The 19,261-nt window shown below is 35.3% G+C and overlaps 1 protein-coding gene across 2 annotated transcripts in view; it reads left to right on the top strand.

Annotated features, from left to right (window-relative positions):
• Positions 1–19,261, top strand: part of LOC149085782 (nuclear pore membrane glycoprotein 210-like) — a 164,243-nt gene that overhangs the window by 61,034 nt on the left and 83,948 nt on the right. The window contains exons 19-27 of one of the 2 annotated variants that reach the window (XM_089232180.1): positions 7,487–7,577; positions 7,705–7,897; positions 12,724–12,830; positions 12,931–13,035; positions 16,669–16,770; positions 17,229–17,357; positions 17,482–17,609; positions 17,817–17,961; positions 19,133–19,195. In XM_089232180.1, coding sequence (XP_089088306.1) covers positions 7,487–7,577; positions 7,705–7,897; positions 12,724–12,830; positions 12,931–13,035; positions 16,669–16,770; positions 17,229–17,357; positions 17,482–17,609; positions 17,817–17,961; positions 19,133–19,195 — 1,063 coding nt within the window. The remainder of the gene's footprint in view (positions 1–7,486; positions 7,578–7,704; positions 7,898–12,723; positions 12,831–12,930; positions 13,036–16,668; positions 16,771–17,228; positions 17,358–17,481; positions 17,610–17,816; positions 17,962–19,132; positions 19,196–19,261) is intronic. The other variant, XM_089232181.1, reaches the window with a different exon arrangement.

The raw sequence follows: 19,261 nt of genomic DNA, 5'->3' as shown, positions 1-19,261 counted from the left end.
TAATCCACCACATGTTCACCTAAAAACTATACAAAAACCTGGAATTCCTTCATAACGAAATTTCGTTATAACGAAGTGATTTCTGCGGTCTCTTGGAGTTTGTTATAACGGGATTCGACTGTATTTCAAAAATACAGCAACCCTATTAAAAATGCAATTGAAAACAATATATATATACATGATGAAATATACAATGCCCATAAAGAATATTTATGGTTGTCTTATTCTAAGTATGGATAGCTTCTCAATTTACCCGAACATGTTTATTGTATTTCTTTCTGAACGTGTCAATTGTGTTAGAATTTACTACTTCCGGGATAAGCTATTCCATTTCATAGCTGCCAAGTCTACCGCATTTTAGCCTCATCTCTTGACCTCCCGAAAAGTTCTTAAACCTCCCAAATTTTTACGAAAATCACAAAAAATCTCTAATTGTCTGTAAAAATTCCCTACTTCATTTAAAAAGAATCCCCGCTTCTGAAAACAATCCGTAAGAAATTTCCTGTGGTGCCAAGTCTTTTCTTCCTTTGTTCCTATGTTGCAGAATAATAAGTGTTAAATTGCTGATGTTGCCGAATAACGAGTATTGAATCGCTAATATCACCAAATAACGAGTGTCAGATCGCCAATCTCGCCACATAATGAGTGCTGAATCACCAAACATAGTGTTGATTCTTCCGAAATTCTCTCCTATTTTGCAACAATTTCTTTCCGAGTATAAAAAAATTGAAAACTTATATAGAAAATTTTTAGCCCATTTGAAGGGCGACTGTTCCAGACCAAATAGTGCCCTCAGTAAGCAAAAATCATCTTAAATAGACTGGTGCGAAAATTTTTATGACAGCCGCTCTTTCGAACAAGGTTTCAAAAGCCTGAAACAACAAAAAAAAAAAGCTGATGAAAAGATGTTCGATAAAAAAAGACTGCAGTTGTTTTATTTTGAAAAGGGTGAGGGTTAACGGAAACATTAATTTCGCTGCTCCAATTTATAAATATCTGCTCCGAATCCTATATTTTGCTGCTCCAAAACTGTTCTGAATCCTCAATTTGCTGCTCCAAAGCTGCTCTGAATCCTGAATTTTGCTGCTCCAAAGCTGCTCCGAAATGGACTTTGTCACTTCCCACCACTGCACGTTGTAAATGGAGGAATAGTGGGAAATTTCTTTTTTAAGGAAGTTTTACAAACCCTCTGATGGTAATAAGAAAAGTTGTTTGCCTTATCGTACAGGGAAATAGCTTAGCAGCCAATAGTTCTGGATAATAATTGAAGATTATAGTGACGTGCATATGGTCAAAACGTCCTCTTTTGTTGAAGTTGCATTCGTGCGATAACAAAACATGAATACTGTTTCTTTCATCTCAAATGTTCCAGAAAAGGGCCAACTTTTTCTTTTTGTACAAGTTGTGTTACGGACATAAACATCGGCCATGGTAGAAAGACTGACATCACCCGTGTGATATATGAAAAGACAACAAGCAAGTGTCACAAAAAGTCAGTGTTCTTCAAAAATTGATGCTTTTTTTTCTTCATCTTCCGATGATTTTGGGGTCACTTGCGTAGAATGTTTGTTCACGTCGTTTCTGATTGAACACAATATTTTTTTTACATCACCATTGAAGTTTTGGCTTTCAATTTAACTTGTTTTTGAGTAGGGATTTTATTCCCTATTCTTTAACTTTTATGAGTGGAAAATCCCTATTTTATTTGGAAAAAATCCCTTTTGTATTTATTAGGGAGTGGTTTTAATATAAAATATGGGTCTGCGTAAAAATCTCCCTAATTTTCATTTTCAAAAGTTGGCAGCTATGCTATTAACAACCCTATTAGAGAAAAATTCCCTGCGACACCAACCATAACCTCATATTGCCCCTTACCAATCGATACTGGTGTTCCCTTGTAAAAACAGTCGATTAACGGTGTACCAAGAATGTAACATATTTATTTGGTAATCACATACCAGTAGAACAACAGCATCCTCTCTTCCATTTCCAAACTTATTCTATTCCTAACATCTGGATTTAAGTTCAATTATTTGTAAAGTTATAATTGGGAGTTAATAAAATTTTCTTATGCTTTTTAATTCAAACACAAACTGACAATGCCCTGTGCCTTATCATATAAATTTGAGATTTTTTTTTGCTTAACTCTGCTTCAAATCTTTGATCTACAAAGGCATCCATAACACTTCTGTTCATAAGTAGGAGAGTACCTGTAATAATTGTATTAACTGATGTACACAAATTTGTGAACACACCCAATTGTTTTCCCTCCAATGAAATCGGAGATTGGATTTTTCTCCATGCTGATTTTAGATTTACTAGGATTACTTTCTTGTTAACGTCGGGTGCAGTAGCCCAGATAAAAAAATTCAGTAGACTGTCGACTATCCGGCTCGTTTCTAACCAGCCTCCGTACTATCGGGTCTGGTTGAAAAATAATAATTCTCTCTGTAATAAATGATGAATAATTTACTTTTTTTCAAGGCATTACAAGTATGCTATCAATTTGTGTAATCATTTTATCAATGAAATAAATTTAAATATTTTTTGTAAGGAGCCGTTCAAGTATTACGTAAGTAAATTTTTAGCTATTTTTGACCCCCTCCCCCCTTGTCAGCAAAATTTCGTCATCAGCTCTGCCCCTCTGAATCGTAACGCATATTGGTGGAATCAGAGACGTACACAGGTGGGAGGCATAGGGGGCTCGTACCCCTCCACGATCATAAATTTTTTTTTAATCAAAATTTTGGAAGAAAATACCTTTATATGTAATTATAATAAATTTCTGTTAATTTCAGTGTTATTTAAAGGCTATGAACTCAAAATTTATCGTTAATAAATTCATTGCGACCTATTCCCTAAGCCAGCGGTTCTCAACCGGTGCTCTGCGGCACCCTTGGGGCTCCTTGTGCACTCTCCAGGTCTCTGCGGCCACTCGAGGAAAAAAAACAGTAAAATTAAGAAAAAATTAATTATAAATGCTTTTAAATAGTAAAAATAGATTAATAACTTTGATGAATAATTAAGAAATGGGCCTACAGGGCTCTGCCATAGAATTTTTTAACTAAAAAGGGCTCCGCGAGTCAAAAAAACTGAACTGCTGCCCTAAGCCATACAATGATAAATCACATAAATGCCCTTGGCTCGTGAACAAAATATGGCCCCAGAAGGTTATCTGATGCAACCTGCCCTCCTCAAACCTTATTTTGTAAAAATGAACTAAGTGGCACTTTTACAGATCGCTTAAGTGTTCCGTGGTACAATTCCAGAACATTTAAGCGGCCCGTGGCGTATTTTCAGATCATTTAAATGACCCGGGACACAGTTCCAGAACACTTAAGCAATCCGTGATACATTTAGAGATTCCTTGACATGTGACGTAGTTTTAGAGCACTTAAGTGGCCCCCAATGCGGTTCTACATCACTCAAGTTACCTGTGCGCACATTTTCAGATTATTTAAGTGATCTGCATCATATAATTATGGATCACTTGAGTGATGCATGGCACATTTCTAGAGCACTTAAGCAGCCTGGACACATTCCAGATCACTTGGATCCACAAAACATTTAGAGGTCACTAAAGTGGCTCTGTAGGGCACTTATCAATAGGGGGATGTTACTTCAAGTGCCCACAAACTATCAAAAGGTTTTTCTCATTTTTGGCACACAGAGTAAGGTGCTATTAAAAATATTTCATATTTTCATAAATCGTTGTTGATGGCGTAAGCATTATTGAAACCCCCCTTGTCATCAAAAGTTAGCAAATCGGAAACCCCATTCACCCATCGATGATGAGGTAGTACTTCAACTGCCCCTAAGAATTAAGCTGATGTTTTGCATTAATATTTCCTTTTAACCCTTCCTACAGCATAGTAAAATCACTAAACCTTTGAACTTTTACAAATGCCATATCTTTTTAACAAAGTAGGCTTTCTTCGGGTAAGGTTGATAACAAAAGACTGGTTCCTTGTTTTCGGAGAACTAACTTTGATGTTTTGAGAAGAAGGTTAGCGGAAGTTTTCAAAGACCGGTTGGAATCAGTAGGGGTGATAAGTCAATGGGAAGAATTTAGTACGAAGCTGTCCTCTGTTTTGCACGACGTCATATCCTTTGTTCGAAAAAAGCGTGTTTGTACATCGCACCCTCTATGGTTCACGGATAGCGTGCGGAACCTTTATCTTGAAAAGAAAAGAGCATTCAGAGAGTATAAAAGTGGACGAGGTGGCCTATCATTGTTTACTGATAAAAGAGTGTTGAAGAAAGTGATAAGGGATAGTAAAAAGGAAGTTGAATCTAGGTTAGCAGATTACATTGGTTCTGACCCAAAATCATTTTTTCGATACGTCAATAATGGATGTAAGGGGACAGTTGGCCCCCTCTTGATAGGAGGCTCTAGGTTAGAGAGCAGTTTAGGCATGTGTAGTGCTTTCAATGACTTTTTTAATGGACATAATGATATTCGATGTACGGGTGTTGCATGGGGTGATAAAACCCTCAACGATATTCAAGTAGAAGACGTGGAGGTCCTAAATCTTTTAAGAAATGTATGTGCAAGCAAAGCACCAGGACCAGATGATATCTATCCCAGGGTCCTCAGGGAATGTGCTAAAGAATTGTTGGGGCCAGTCGCACAGATATACAGGAGTAGTGTTGCTGAGGGTATCGTCCCAAGGGATTGGAAACTTGCTAATGTTGATCCGATATTTAAGAAAGGTAGTAGAGAAGCTGTGTCCAATTATCGTCCAGTGAGTTTGACGAGCTCCCTCTCGAAAATTTTGGAAATTATCATCAAAAGGCAGTTTGTGAAGTGGATTGGTGAGAATAATGTATTGTCGGATAATCAGCATGGGTTCAGGAAGGGAAAGTCATGTATAACTAACCTCCTTTGCTTGTATGATCGCGTGACTAAGGCTTTGGGTAAGAGCAAAAATGTCGACGTTGTTTACCTTGATTTCCAGAAGGCATTCGATCGGGGCCCAACATGGAAAACTCTTGAAGCGTTTATACGAGATTGGAATAGGGGGCAAATTGCTGAATTGGATAGAATTGTGGTTTAGAGATAGGTCGCAACGAGTTATGGTGAACGGGGAATTCTCTGGTTGGACAGCCGTCACAAGTGGGGTTCCACTGGGAAGTGTCCTTGGCCCTATACTTTTTTCACTTTTTATCGACAAACTCGAACAGGGTATCGATGGGATTACTAGCAAATTCGCAGATGATGTGAATCTAATGGGGGTAATCGGGAATGAAAGCGATAGGGAGTTGCTCCAGACCGAGTTAAACGCGGTTGCAGCATGGGCAAATGAATGGAGCATGACGTGTAGCGTAGATAAGTGCATGGTCGCTGATTTTGGTTCGAACAACCCACGGTTCTCTTACGAGTTGAATGGTGTCCCTATCCCGGATGCAACTAGGGTCACCGATTTGGGAATTCTCATTGACGAGCGGCTTAGGTTTTCTGAACATTGTTCAGCGGTGGTCAAAAAAGCGAATAGAATGCTTGGTCTCATTTTCGAAAAGGTCTCTTCGCGTTCTCCTAAAGTCATTCTTCCGCTTTTTCGAGGCTTAGTTCGTCCTGGACTGGAGTATGCTGTAAGGTTTTGGAGACCATACCTACAAAGGGACATAGACTTGGTTGAAGGGGTGGAGAGAAGAGCTACGCGTGTCCTTATTGGCACACAGGGCTTGAGTTATGAAGAGAGACTTCATTTTTTGAATATGTTTACATTGGATGAACGCAGGTGTCGAGGAGATATGATCGAAGTGTTCAAAATTTTCAATGGGATGGATAGGATAGACCATGAACTTTTAGTACACCGCCAATCGACTGCTTTTACAAGGGGACACCAATATCGATTGGTGAGGGACAATGCAAGGCTATGGTGTCGCAGGGAATTTTTCTCTAATAGGGTTGTTAATAAATGGAATAGCTTACCCCTGGAGGTAGTAAATTGTAACACAATTGACATGTTTAAAAAGAAATACGATAAACATGTTGGGGTAAATCGAGAAGCTATCCATACTTAGAATAAGACAACCATAAGTATTCTTTATGGGCAGTGTATAATATTTTATCATGTCTATATATTGTTTATAATTTGTGTTAATTGCATTTTTAATGGGGTTGCTGTATTTTTGAAACATATGACATCCATATTTTTATGAGCATCTTTTTATCAGCCATCTCGTTGGGCATTTTGCCTGTTGTGGCGTTGTATTTGTATTTCTTTCAATCTTCAACAGGTGTAAAGTACAGGGCATAGGGAAAAGTGATTAATTGAGAAATCATCTATTAAAAATATCTGGGTTTGTTAATGTTAAAAATAAGTCTTTTAAGGATGCGAGATATCTCGTAAATGCTGCTGAGAGTGTTAAAAATTTATGTACTCACACTGGACATGATTTTGTGTTCTCTGCAATTAAGTTAGACATTACAAAGTTTTTCTGTAAAAACTTATTTTAAAGTGTGTAAAATATTTTTTTCTGGGAAAATTATTCTGTAAAAATTTTCATCTTAAAATCTGTACAATATTGTTTTCTGTAATAAATTTTCAAAACGCACAGTAGGCAAACATGAAATAGTCAAAATATATGAATAAGACTTTGGTAGAAAAAGGTTGTTTTTAATGTGGAATTGAAAGGGAGCATCATAGAACTCTGGCCTATCCTGCTTTTCTATTATCTGGCCTGCCCTTCCCTTCCACCACATTAGGCAGAGTTTTCTAGAGTCTACTGTAGTAAGAAAAGTTGAGATGTCACAAGTTCAGCACACGTTTATTCTTTATCTGAATTTTTTCTGATACATGTCCACGCTGCTTAATGTGATCACATCAGGACTTGGGGGGGGGGGTAGTTCTGATTATAATAACCACATTATAGCTATATCCGAAAAAAGTCCCATTCACAATTCTGTTTACCATGCATCCTGTTCAAACAGAACGTGTGGTAAACGGATATTAGTACCATGCTACCGTAGGTCATCACCATCTAGGGGTTAGCACACTTCTCAGCATGATGTCTGAAAAAGAAATAATATAATGCTGATATTTTTTGAAATTAGCAACAAACTGTGTCTCTGATTGAACTAGCACTCGTATAAAGAAAATGATTGTTTCACTCTGAATTAAACTTAAGTTTTTTTGGAATTTGTGAATCTTGCACTTAATTACTGGTGGTAAATACTAAAATTTTGAAAGTCAAATATTGTTATAAATATTGTATTTAAAATGTATAGAATTTTCTGTTAGCTAAGATAGACAAACTATGAACAGACAATTCAAATCAGCTTGTATGTAGGTCAGTTCATACAACATGTAGTTCATTAAAATTCAATTGTTCATATTTTCATGCATATTTTTGGAACAACATATTTTTTATGTATAGATATGTTAATTTAAGGACTATTCTTAATCACTTTACATTTCTTTTTCTATGGTAAGAAGGCATAAATTGAAACGTGATGATTATTTGTTATTAACCTTTCTAGAGTTGCATGTGCAATACCGAATGCTGTAATCATAAAACCTGTGATCATGACCATTACTGATAAGAAATGTCCGAGTTCATCTGATGATAGAGTAAGTTCGATTTTATATTTTAAAATTTGTTTGTGCTGTTATAGCTAATGATCTATCTAGTTTTTTAAAACTATATTTCATTCTACTAAATGAAAATATTCTGTGCTTAATTACCACTTTCTTTTAGGCTTCGCTTCACAATGGCCAAGACATATTGCTCAAGTTAATAGTAAAGGACAGTCTTGGTAGAACGTTCTATAACATTTCTTCACTGGATGTGCATTGGTCAGTTTCTGATAAATCATTGGCCACCCTGGAGAGCACAGACGGTTTTGAGACGGAATACATCCAATATGCCGAATATAAGGCTGTGAAGAAAAGTAAGGCTTTTCTGTTATTAATCAATAGGTTGATTTTTCATATTCTTCCACTATAACACTGTTATGTCTTTAAAAGTGAAGACTTTTTTAAATTTGGAAAACATTCTAGCAGTAAGGGGAACACGGGGTTACATACAGTTGTCCAGCTACATTGCAATCGTCCAGCTGAGATTTGTTTTATCTTTTAATGGCCAGTGTGCCCATTGGGAATTGCCCTCAGTTTCATTAGTTAGGAAAAAAAAATGTTTTTTTACATAAAAGCACTTCACTTTTTTCCCTAAAAGTGTGATTCCAAACTTAGTGCTTATGCCATAAATTTATATATATATATTTTAAATAGCCTATTTTCATTTAAAAATATTTTTTTTAATGCTTCTATGGACATGGGCAAGTCCAGAAAACATACAGAAATTATTTTTTCATGAATTTTATGGTCAATATCTCTAAACTAAAGGGATTAGAAGGGAAAATAACAGAAAAAAAAATTAAGAAAATCAATTCAAATCTTAACTTTAATTTGGCCGGTAAAAGTTTATAAAACGTCAAAAAGCCTATAAAAATATTACTGGTTAAAGTAAGCATGTTCTTTTTCTTCGCCCCCCCCCACCCAAAAAAAAAAGAAAAATGTGAATTTCTGCCATGGACATTTTCTTGGCTAAAGCTGACCAAGAACCACAACTCGCCAAGAGAAAAACAATTCCAGCGGAACCATTCCCAAGTAAGAAATAGTTCAATGTTGAAAAAATCTGTCAATAAGCCTGCAGTGAAAGATGGGGGGAGGTAGAGGCTTCTCAGTGGCTTCTGCATGAAATACTAGGTAGATCTTTGACGTGGCAAGAGTGAACGTTGTACTCATTGTGTATATTGTAGGAAGAGTTTCGTGTTTTAATGGTAATTTTCCAGAGTGCTTTCACAAAAAGTGACTTCTTAAGCGGAGTGGGGTGACGCATTATCAAGAGTTTACTAACATTAGAACCCCATAGATAATTAGGATATCCAAAGAGTGACCCGGTGAATGGAGTGATGCATTACCCAGGTGACACACGATCTGCGACAACCCAGCATAACTACCCAGGATTCTGATCTGGCGAAATCGGGGCAATCAATACACAATAAGAGAGAGACAAATGATTTCAAGAGAATTTCTAGATTTTAACATAAGTAAATTTATTAATACTTTTTACAATTAACAGAACAAAATTATTTCTCTAATTCATACCAATCCCTATGCAAGTCTGTTGACTCATCAATATAGTCCGGCGACTGAAGTTCGACAATCTTGAATTACTCGACCAGTGATGTCATTGACCTTGATAGGAGCGAGCAAAGGTCATGAGCAGAGACTCCATGTAGCGACGAGAACGACAGGCTCAGCAGCTAGAGCCGAGGTGACGATCAGGCGGTCGGAAGCTACGATCGAAGCCAAGCTACGGACCAGCGATGATAGGACCCAGGACGACGGCAATGACAACGGATGACTAGAGTGGAGGCATGATAAGGTCCGGAACCAGCCGGCGATGTGCAGAGCACCAGTGAGACGAGTTATTTCATACTATGAATGATTCACCGAAAGGCGACCCCCTTCACCTTAAGTGATGTATACTGAGTTGAATGCGAAGTGACTCCGGGTATTTATACCTAAAAAGGAAGTGCGGAACGGTCCAACTCCTCGGACCGATCATCTAAAAAAAAAATACACATGAGAGCATGACCAATAGGTAAAAAAATACAACATCCAATTTGCATAAAGAAATGACAATACATTCTTTATAGGAACTTTCACAAAATAAAAAGGGCAACAACAATTTAAAATGGCGATGTGATCAGGATCGTACATTTTTCCGGACTATGAGCAATGAAAATATCACAGAATAATTAAATCAACCGTGCACAGTTATAAAAGGTAAGAAAACATGTCAAATTCTATTAAAAATTATACAATTACAACTATATAAACATGTTTCAAAAATAAGAGATATAGGCAGGTTTGGCAAATTCCGCAAGGATTCCCAACTATTGTTACATATCGAGGGTTGACTGTATATGTAAAATTATTACAGATTTTGCTGAATCACTATATTTCTCGCCAAGAGTTATTTATGAGCAATATTTGGAAATTTTGCCTATAATTATCGATATTTCTGGCAAGAATTGTGATGTCCCATATTTATGTAATCACAGCTTCCTGTATTTTTCGTGATATGGTTGCCTAAATCACAATGAAATAACTTTATATACAACATTTGATTCATTGTGATTATATCCTTCATCAGGGAAAACATTGAAGATGTCCACCTCGGTTATAATACAAATTTTCTCAGAATGTTCTATAGTCTGATATAATGAACTGTGATTTATTAAATTTCTCAATCAGCATTTTTTTTTTTTGGAAATTTCTTTTGATATATTTGGGTTAATCTCAAATACAAAGACCACAACGGACAAACTGCATAATGAGGTGGCTGAAAAAAGATGGCAGTAAAAAAGCCTGATATGTTGTTATTAACAACCCTGATATAATAATTTTCCTCATTTTAATAAACAAAAGTTTTCGTTTTAGCTGTTTTGTTTGTTTTGTTTAATCAGGGTTTGGCTGTGTTTCATTACAACTATAAGTTTTGACTGTAATGCTAGGGTTCATAGGGTTACCAACAAAATGCTGCGGTGATGAGCTGGAAATGAAGTGAGCGAGAACTCTGAAGTATTTCCTGTAGCTACTCTATTTCAAGTTTTCTTGTATTGGAAAGGTTAACACTCACAACAGGCCCCTGGCTTAGCTAGGTGGCTGCACAAAATTGTAACTCTGGCTGCAGCATTCACTGCAATATTCCAGTTATCATTGACTCTTCTTTATTTCATCACTGCACTAAATACATTACTTGTTTCAATACTTGTGATTAACTCTACTCACACTGTCTATATCATCATCTATGGATAACAAATCTGGTTTTTATCAAAAACAACTAAATCTACCTTTCCCATATGCCACCAAGGCCAGCATATCATCATTAATGGTACATCATTCCTAAGACTGGTTTGCTCCCATGTTGAGCAACTGCCACTTATCTCTGTCTTGGGCTTTATTCTTTAATTGGTTATAACTGGTACATTCTGCATCATTTAGTAGCTTTGAGATTCAGGTGACTGGGTCTTTTTCTTTTAATCCTGCCTTCCATCAGGTCTCGCGTCTCGTAGCAATCCACTGTGTCGGAGAACATGTCCCATCCAGTGTAGGTGTCTGTATTTAATCTTTTCAGGACCCTGCAATTTTCTCCAACCTGTGTTAATACATGCAAATTTGACCTTTTCAATGTCCAGCTTATGTGCTCCATGTACCTCCAGCACTACCTGTGCACTGCTTCCAATTGTTTCAGGTTTTTCTTGTTTATGGTCTATGTTAAAGAGAGAAATGCGAACGAATCAATGTCAGGAAGAAGACTTTATATGAGAGAAGACAATATACAAGCACACACACAGACACACTTATGCAGATAACTGCAAACGACTGGTTCATGGACATGCAGCGTCATCTATACACACATATATAACATACACATATCTAATATACTAGTGCGTTTACATTTCTAACAGTCCATGATCCTTATAGTGCGGTAGACCACACATACCTTAATCAGGCATTTCTGTAGTTTAATCGGTAAATTTTTGTTCGTTAGGTTAGCATATAGCAAAAGCTAATTCACTTAAACGAATATTCGACTTGTCGAGAATCGACAGTATACATTTTATCCATCAAACTTTATGGTATTCCTTTTCACATCTTTTCTGATAAATAATTTGCATGCTGCCTATGCTGGAAGAGCGAGAAAGGGGGAAAAATTATGCTGAAGTAAATGGAAAAATTGAATTCTGGAGTCTACCATCATGAAAAAGTTATGAAGTTCCAGAAAAGTTACAAAATGAGGAAAAAGGTCATAGAAATAAAAAAAATCAGTCATAAAATTAGAAAGGTGGTCGTGCGTAATTTTTTTACTAATGAATGGATTTTCAGATTTTTTCTAGCAAGTTCTCATGTTAGATTTTATCCCCAAAAATCATAGCCTGTCTGTGGGCTTCTCATTGCCACAGCCTAATAGATACTTTCAATCTTGTGATCACCTGTGGAGAGGTCAGCTGAAGATTGCTTTCTCTGGTTTTCAGACTTGAAGGTGCAAATGCAAGTCAATTTCCATATCAAAAGAAAAGTCACCACGATGAGCGGCAGAAACAGCCAGGGTTTTTATTGTTGATCATCATTGCATTAAATTTTATTGAAATGTTTCATTTTGCAAGCAAAAGAGCTATTTCCAAATAAGTTTCAATTTGCCAATGTCGCAAATTAACAAGTATTAAATCCCCAATTTCTCCAAGAAAAAGTCTCCAAATTTTTTTTTGGGTATGTAATGGATACTTTGAGTTACAGAAAGGAAAGAAAGAGAGAGAGATCTTATATGGCAGACCTTTATATATATATATTGACGATATTACCTCTAGGACAAGCTATCTCGTTTTTATTAGGGAGATAGTTAATTACACCAATTCAGTTAACAGGATAATCTACGTTTCGAAAATTATTTGCCTTAACCTTCTATTCAACAACATTTTTGAATAGACATTCAGAGCATAGTGATCTTGGCAAATAGATGCTTGTTATTTGCAGAATTTGATGTGAAATTAAATTTTTCATTTTGCAGCAGGGAAAATCCTTGTATGTATAGTATTCCTCAATTGTATGCATGCACAATTCTTACATTTTTCCTTCTGAAAGAACTTCTCATCCTTAGAAATATATTTTTGTTCCGTTCTAATAAGTTCAGAATTCTTTTCAGATTACCAAGTGCTGCATACTCATAAAGTCGAAGGCACGTTGAAGGTTACAGCAACAATCACTGGTTACAAAACTGAGTACTTGCAAGCTTATGGCATTAATGCAAAGGTATGTGTAACATTCAATGGTGTTCAAACTAAGATTTATATCTCGTTTGTAGCTTTTGAGTTAGACAACTTCACCATAGCCTCATTTTTTTTTTTTTCAGCAGGATTTCCCTGAACCCATTAGCCGAAGTCTGAATATTCACCTTGTGGAGGAGGTGGAAGTGTCTCCTAAAAAGATATCAGTGTTCAACAACCCGGCAAACAAGGTAAACTATGCATTATACAGGGCTCCCACTTGTCCCACTTTTTCTACTTTTTGGTAAAATGTCCTACTTTCTAGTTTTTGTCTTACTTTTCCTACTTTTTTACCACAAATCCTATGAACAAAGTTTGTGTAATTGATTTTAATTGAGCAGTGAATCACCAATATATTGCCAAATATTACAAATGTTATAGGTTGCAATTAATGATTCTGCCAAAGCAGAAATTTTATTGTTTTTAATGTTATTTTAGGGGTGTATGTGGACCATTTGGTTTCTGAATTTTTCATTTTTTTTTAGGGTTCAACAAGTAAAATAGTAATTAAAAACTTTTGTCTGGATGGAAAAAATAATTTTATATTCATTACTTCATGGTCTTGAATAGTAAATAACATTCATCATATTGAAAATTATAGTCCAAATTTTGTGTATAGGTGAAACAGCAGTTTGCATTACAAAGCAATAGGATTCATAGGCCTATTCTAGGTCTTGTGATTCTGATGATACCCTATAGCATTCAATTGTCTTCTGTATTTTTAAGGCATAAAAACAATATTTACAATGTTCAGCAAAGAGCTAGAAATAAAAGTGCTGCATTTGTCAAAAACAATTACACTGGTATTGAACAATGAAATGTAAAAAAAGGGGATGGACAACACAGTAAAGCTGTTCACTTCACCTAATTACATTGGATCTTGTAATTTTACACTGTGCTTTTGAAAAGTCATCTCAAACGAGCATCATTCTTAAAAAACGTCAAAGAGAGTTGACAGGATCTGTACTTTGGAAGACTTTAAAAGAATAATGTAATATATACATTGTGAGGAGAGACAGAAAAGAATTGTTTGTGGTTGCTAGTACCCTATTTTGGCCGAAAATTGTTTTTGTGAGCAACTCATTTGTCATTTTGCTTTGACTCAAGTCAATCTTATTATTATTATAAGTCAATCTTATTACTGGATTGTGCTATGGGGAAAAAATTTGTAATAATTTTTTTTTTTTTTATTATGCTATGATTATGGTTCCTAATGGGTTATCGTCCCCCGCCCTACTTTTTCCTACGTTTTCAAATTTTTTACTGGGAACCCTGATTATATATCGTTCATCCTACTTGGATTTTATCCATTTTTATTGATCTTTCTCCCCAATAAGCAAAAGGGTGAGTGTTACTAGACTTATCTTAATTGTTATTTCGTCTGAGTATGATGAATTAGCCCCTAACTGGCATAATTCATCATGAAATTTAGAACTCCTTTTGTTTTTAGATCTTCTTTCCTCATCACTTTCAATAGGTTAATATCTTGTCTATATACACCTTCAGTAATGAATTCTATTAAAAACATAAATAATTATTCTATTACACCAATCAATCTCCCTTGTTCACCTAGAAGGTGTTAAGTGAGAAGGCTCATTGAGGTTGGAAATTTCATATTCTGACATTTTATACAGGGTAGTCCTGAACTCCACTGACAAACTTCTAAGGATGATTGTACATGGCAAGAAAAATAACTTTTATAATGGAACCTTGGATCTCTCTCTCTCAAAATACTTTTATTCAATCAGAAAACTTAAGTAAATACAGAAACACAGCTGCAAGGTCGCAGATATCAGAGGAAAATAAACCATGCTAATGCAACTGGCTATAGGAGAGCTCAAAAATATGTTAGGGTACTACACAACTGACACTGGTGAATGAAAGAATGGCACACCAATTTATGGAGGTCTGGTGGTGTCAGCAATCTAGTCAGCAGCAACAAGTTCTTCCACTAAGTCTACTAGTGTGTTGTAGACTAATGATTTTAGGGGGCTTCAGAACTAGAGTAATCCAATGGATTCAGGTCTGTGGAGCATGCAGGCCATGCCACAGGTCACTATGACCAATACACCACTTTGGATATGTTGCTGCTTGCTTGGGGGTTCTCCAGTTGCCAACATCATTTCCGACTAAATAATCGTGCTTTGACCCAAGGTTCCATTGCAAAAAAATTTGTCTTCGCACGTACAATCACCCTCAGAAGTTTATCAGTGGAGTTCTGGATCACCCTGTATAATAAAAATATTTTTTACGTATTCTATGTACAATATCACACTTGTCAAAGATAACGTATAGCATGGTATGGGTCCCTCTAATAGCTCCTAATATAATAGCTCATTCTTTTTCCTTAAGAAAACCCTGGAATCTTTCTCTAACAGCTTTCAACCCCATCTTGTCTGTCTACAGTACCCAGTTGTCCAAGGAAATATGTTATCATAATATATCTTAATTATCTCAAATACTGTATTTAACAAGAATAAAAGGGGAATAAAATGATAAGTAAAAAAGGAATATGCAGCATATACTCGTGTATGACCCCCTAGTATAGGAGCAAAATTTGTAACTATGGTGTAGCATGCAGATGAAGCTAAAGCAAGAGTGACGTCACCCAAGAATTTGTATTTAAGAGAGCTGTGATTATCTACAAAAAAAAAAAACTGCTTATCACTTACTTACTTAAATCTCACTTGTACATGTGCTGATGCTGCTGTATTGAGATATACTTGCTAGTACATTGGTGGTGGATGGGCCTTATGTTAAATTAACAATGCTTTGATGTTGGCGATAATTAAACCTCAGTCATGTTACAATTGTAAATCACATCTTTGGAGTTAGATGTCAAATGAATGATACATCAATTTGGCAGTCTTTGAATTTGACTAGAACTGGTGTTTCATATTATAGTGTCATTCTACCATTGCAGTACTAAAGAAAGAACAGGAACACTTGGTTTTTTGTAGGTGTACAACAAACATTGACGTTACCCCCAAAGAAGAATGTTTTGCATTGTTCTGCAACAAGCTCTCGGCTGACTGACTGGAAATGCTCTGCAGTAAAAATTCCCACAATAGTGTTTTATACACTTTAAGTTCTTTCGAATTGTTCTGCAGTAGCATTGATTGTTCTGTGGCGTACATCAGATTTCGGCATATTCTATTTTGTGGGACTAGACAACAAAAAAGATTGCTACTGTAGGGAGTTACACACTGATGGGTTAGCGCACCAACCTCTTCTCGAGAATAAAAAGGCTGCCATTCGGAGTCTGCAGTAAATTGTAGGTCCCATGCAATTTTCTCTCGTGTGCAGAAAATGACTGTGGTGTAACAAAAATGAGCAAACACTCAGCTTATACACGAGTATGTACAATAATTTGAGAAGAATTTTGGTTTTTAGCTAGTATATCTTTGATAGCATGACTGAATTGTAGTGAAAAACAATGAGAATGTGCCCTGCCAGCAAAAAAAAAAAAAAAAAAAAAAAAATGAATAACTTAGTGAGAACTGAGAATTTGTGTCAAACAACAAGCTTTGGGGTGTAATTCAACCTTTTTGTTTTAAAATTATAATTTACTATGCATTTTTTTTTTATTTTATGTGTTTATTCACATGTAATTTGAACAAATCTGTTTGATTTTCCAAACTGAGCCTTAACAATAAGCAAAGATAGAAAAAAGGCAAATTTGTTTCAGTTGTTATTCAATGAAACTACAGATCCAATTCTATTTGAACTGCTGTAACATGCTCATGCTGATTCATTATGCACACATTTTGCCTAATCTGAGTATTCAAATTTTATTGTTCATTTATCTAATTTAATTTTTTCAGGGTTATTTGAGTGTTCATAAAGGGTCTGGACACTTCTATGTTGAAGCCAGTGATCCAAAAAAGGCAGTTGTTTCTTATAATGAAACTTCTCGACAGATTGAGGTACAAATAAAAGGAAATTTGATTGGTATATGCTTCTTTTAGCGATAATAAATCACTTCATATTAGAAATTTAATAACATATTAATTTTTATTTGTGTTTCAATAAACTTTGAAATTAAATCTTTTAAAATCAATCTTGATGTGTGGATACATCTGTTTGCTCATTGCTATGAGTCAACTCAGGAAAATTATGTGTTTGCATCATACTTTGGAAAAAATATGTGCAACCCCAAAGCAGAATGTTTTGCAATGAGCCTTCAGCTGACTGAAAATGTTCTGCGGTAAAAATTTGCATATATATAATATCAATTTTCTAAACTTTTTTAAAACTCTTCCAGATTGTTCTGTGACGTACGTTCCACATTTCGGCATATTCTGCTTTGGGGCTGTGCAATAAATCACATATAATATAAAATTACCATTCATTGAGCTTTACAAAAATATGAATTTTTTTGTAGATTGAGCCCTTAGATTCTGGAAGCTTCATAATATCTGTTACGGATTTATGCATGCCAATGAAGCAAGAAGCCATCAGCCATGTCCATATTTATGGGATCGCAGCTGTTTCTGTTGATGTGCTAGATAAGGTAATGGTTTTCTTTCCAAAGTTTTATTGGACAACAGATTGGATCTTCAGATATTGCTGTAAATTCTATGGATCATGAATTTTTGCCTTTAATTTTAAACTGCTGTGAATTGTTTTGTTTTCAGGTCGAACTCGGGAAATCTATCGTTGCATCAGTAGAGGTCAAAAATGAAGATATGCAAAGTATTCCTTCAGCTGTTTTTTCTCTGATGAATTTGCAGCCCGTTGTATCGTCAAATGAGATTTCAGTCAGGTTAACATTTTAATCATTTTTTAGTTTTTTATATTCAGTGGAGGTGTTGTTTTGATGAAAAGTGTAAAATTTCTCCCTCTTAGTGTAATTTCTCATTTGAAGGATATTGTTGGTATTTCCTGAGAATGACTAAATAAATTACATGCAAATAACAAAAACTAAAGTTTTATATACTTGTAAAAGTCATGTTATTTTTCTTTATTTTAGGATGTCGTCCAAAGTATCACCCGATCGGAATCGGGCTCTGTATAATATAAATGGCCTGAGTTTGGGACATGCGAATGTGAAATTTGTTACTTCGTATTCTGTTCTCAAAGACCAACAATATGAAAGTGATTCATATTCTATTCAGGTGACATTCTTTTTGATTATGCTATTTTCCTTCTATGAGTGAAGGGATCTTGAGTTATTTGTAATGTTATATGCATAATATTTCTTCTGATTTATACGATCAAATCTTGTTGATGTATAATTTTTTTTTATTGAAAGGATCAAAGAAATTATTTCATGTTATTCGTCAAAATTTATGGAATGAAGTGGGTGTTTTGAACAGGGCTTAAAATATCAGTGAAAAATTTTGGTGTAAGCCAAATTTTATAAGGGTTGTACCACTTTTTTTTCCCTAAGAAAAATTATGAAATATTTTATTTTCCTCTTTAAACTTTTCTGGGACTCAGTGACATTTTTTCTTATTATAAGACATGCTGACATAAATTCCAAAAATTTAGTGCTGCCCTTATACTCAAATTTAGTGACAACACAGAAAAGTTTAGTCACCTTGTCAACTTGGCACCTGGGATTTGTCAAGCACTGGTTTCGTATGCAACAGTATTTGATTATGAGCAATTTTACATTAACAAAGTTCATCTGTATTTTGTTGCAGATCCATACCATTTAGAAATGATAAGGGTTATGTATAGCATTATGTGATTTATCAGTGTCGCCACTTTTTAAATGATCCAAATTATGAGTCAAAATGTGGCAACATCGATATCACACTATTGACGGCCTGATTCACAGACAGAGTTTAAACTGCAGTCGCAGGCTAAAGGATTAGAGATAGACACGGATTGAATAAAATCCTGAATTTAACCAATCCATATCGATCTCCAATCCTTTCACCAATGATTGTAGTTTAAACGCTATCTGTGAATACAGCTGTGAGTGATAAAAATTAATTGAGCAGTGGAATGCACTTCCAGTTTTCTGCTGTAAATGAGTTGAAGTAAACTACAATGTACGTCTTTTGCAAGCTAAACAACTTCTGTGTTGCAGAAAATACATATTACTGTGCCTTGCTAGTTTGATTCACATAAAAACAATGTTTTTGGGTATGCATAAAATTAATAGGATCTTAGTTCATGTGGGATAGTTTGATTTAAGACACGAATAACTTTGTTAAATAAATTTATCTCACAAATAAAGATTACACTGCATTAGTAGCAAATATTACTGTTGAGTATTTCCAAATGTTATTCTGTGAATATGAAATTAATTCATGATTTTTCTTCCATTTGTGTTAGGTTTTCCCCCCATTGCGCTTGAGTCCAAATAATATAACTTTGGTGATGGGAGCAGCATTTCAAGTAAGTTCATTAATATACTTCAATTCAAGAATGAAATATGGTAAAACCAGTCTATAACGTTACTGT

Source organism: Pholcus phalangioides, unplaced genomic scaffold (assembly GCF_987345545.1).
Source record: "Pholcus phalangioides strain wild (caught in Gottingen) unplaced genomic scaffold, Ppha-v1.0 ptg000005l_1, whole genome shotgun sequence".
Classification (NCBI taxonomy): Eukaryota; Metazoa; Arthropoda; class Arachnida; order Araneae; family Pholcidae; genus Pholcus; species Pholcus phalangioides.
This window is presented reverse-complemented; position numbering and strand designations above follow the sequence as displayed.